Here is a 1,890-nt window from a genome sequence, read left to right on the forward strand (position 1 = left end):
ATCTTGCAGAATGATCGAAAGTCTAGAGCGCAGCGTGTGTAGTGGTAATTTAGAAATATCTATTCCATCAATGACAATCTTCCCTGTTAAAAGGAAATAAAAAGTACAGAGTACATTAAAAACACAAGTAAATAGCATTTATTTACGAATATGAAATATTTCCCTAGTTTAAGTTAGGATTCTGAAGATTTCCATTTATGTATGGTTCAATGTCTCTAAGGAAAATGCACATTTTGGTGATAGTTTATCTTTCTTATTTATTTTGTCCCAAAGACATGAACAGTTTTCATTCAGTTTATGTATCACCTGCCACCAAAATCAAACCTTTTCCTCCCACTGGGTCCTCTTCCTGCTAGCATCCCTTTATTGGCCTTCTCTGCTGTCTTGTTCTGCATAGGATCTAGCACATCTGACATTCCACATGTACTTTTTCCGCCCCCCCACCCCCACCCCGCTCCAGCAATAGGATATAAGATGGGGACTTTTTAGACTTATTCTGCTGTACTAATTAAATGATACAGTGTACCAAAACTATGAAAGTGAATTCAATAAAATAGAAACAAAACATTCTCCATACTCTCTGTAGGTTTACAGGACTTCAGTAGTCCTGATGTCCTTTCCCGAATGTGGAGACTCACTTGACCATGTCACTGTGGTGCACACATCACATTGCTCGTTAAAATGAATTTGCTTAGTTTGGAAGGGCAAATCTGCCCCATTTGACAACTAGATTTGGGTTCCAGTAAGTAAGAAGGATTCATTTAAGCTCTCTCTTTCAAGAAAACATATCAAAATGTTAATATCCTAATGCTACTGAAATGATAATAACTCACACTGGGCTTGCAAACATGTTTCTGGACACATGAAAGTAAGCACAGTCTAGTTTGCTCAGTCAGAGTCACAGATATTAAATGGAATGTGTCCGCTTAGAGCATGTCATGGTTGCAAACACAAATCCCACTGGAAATCCTTAAAATATCTCGGTATTATTGCTAGCCAGAGGATTACAATGACCATAGTTCAACGTTGTTGTTTATAAACTGACCTCTTTATCTCACAGAGCTGTTGTGTAGATTAAATTGCATAATATAAACTGTCAAGTACAATAAAAATGTGAAGTACTATGACCCCCCATCAAAATCATTACAGCTAATAATAGTAAGCACATCTTTGATGTATTTGGTGGCCCAATGCACCACTGGATCCCCTTTCCCTCAAGACTGCTTATGAACTGATCTATTTATAAGACACTTGATAGAGTAGGTAATGTGATGTATTTTTCTAGAACAAAGATCCATTATTTCAATGTTTTTATATATCTGACATATTAATGTTATGAATGAATAAAATTTATTTTGTACATTAACTGATGTATGGCTCTTTACACCAAAAGTTGCCTCTTTGCATAATGTTCAACTTCTTATGCCGTATTATTAAGAGGGTGACAGTAGGAGTCCTGTACTAAAATGAAACTTTCATATTATCTATTTTTTTGCAATTGTTTCTTCGATGGAAAAAGATCTCATTTTAGTGGAGGGATATAAGACCACCTGGGAACCCCTCTTTTTTCTTTGGGGCACTGCGCCTACCTCCTGCTCTTCGACGTGGGTGGCCTTGTTTGCATTTCATCACTTCATTAGTAATCCACAGCAACCATTTCTAGAGCTGAGTTTCGGCTCAGAGTTTTATTCCCTCAATTCTATGTTCTATCTTTACTTCTAGGCTGTCTGTTTGTGACACCTGCCTCAAACCGTAGGATGCAAGGAGCAGACTTCTTTATAAATATTTGCTTTTTATTTGGCTGGAATTGAGCAAATCAGTGTTGTGTTTTGTTAAGTCAAAGTACCACCTGGCCCACTCAGAATTAAGCAACTTACCGTCAAATATATC

The 1,890-nt window shown here is 37.1% G+C and overlaps 1 protein-coding gene across 1 annotated transcript in view; it reads right to left on the reverse strand.

The window, feature by feature from the left end:
- The window catches only part of ABCC9 (ATP binding cassette subfamily C member 9), a 142,792-nt gene that overhangs the window by 13,651 nt on the left and 127,251 nt on the right, over positions 1 to 1,890 (reverse strand). The window contains exons 34-35 of the mRNA XM_045288405.1: positions 1,878 to 1,884; positions 1 to 83 (exon numbers count right to left, since the gene is read on the reverse strand). The exon at positions 1 to 83 is cut by the window's left edge and continues 1 nt beyond it. Coding sequence (XP_045144340.1) covers positions 1 to 83; positions 1,878 to 1,884 — 90 coding nt within the window. The remainder of the gene's footprint in view (positions 84 to 1,877; positions 1,885 to 1,890) is intronic.

The sequence above is a fragment of the Echinops telfairi genome, unplaced genomic scaffold (assembly GCF_000313985.2).
Source record: "Echinops telfairi isolate 266 unplaced genomic scaffold, ASM31398v2 ScPeMD7_21;HRSCAF=78, whole genome shotgun sequence".
In the NCBI taxonomy this organism is placed as follows: Eukaryota; Metazoa; Chordata; class Mammalia; order Afrosoricida; family Tenrecidae; genus Echinops; species Echinops telfairi.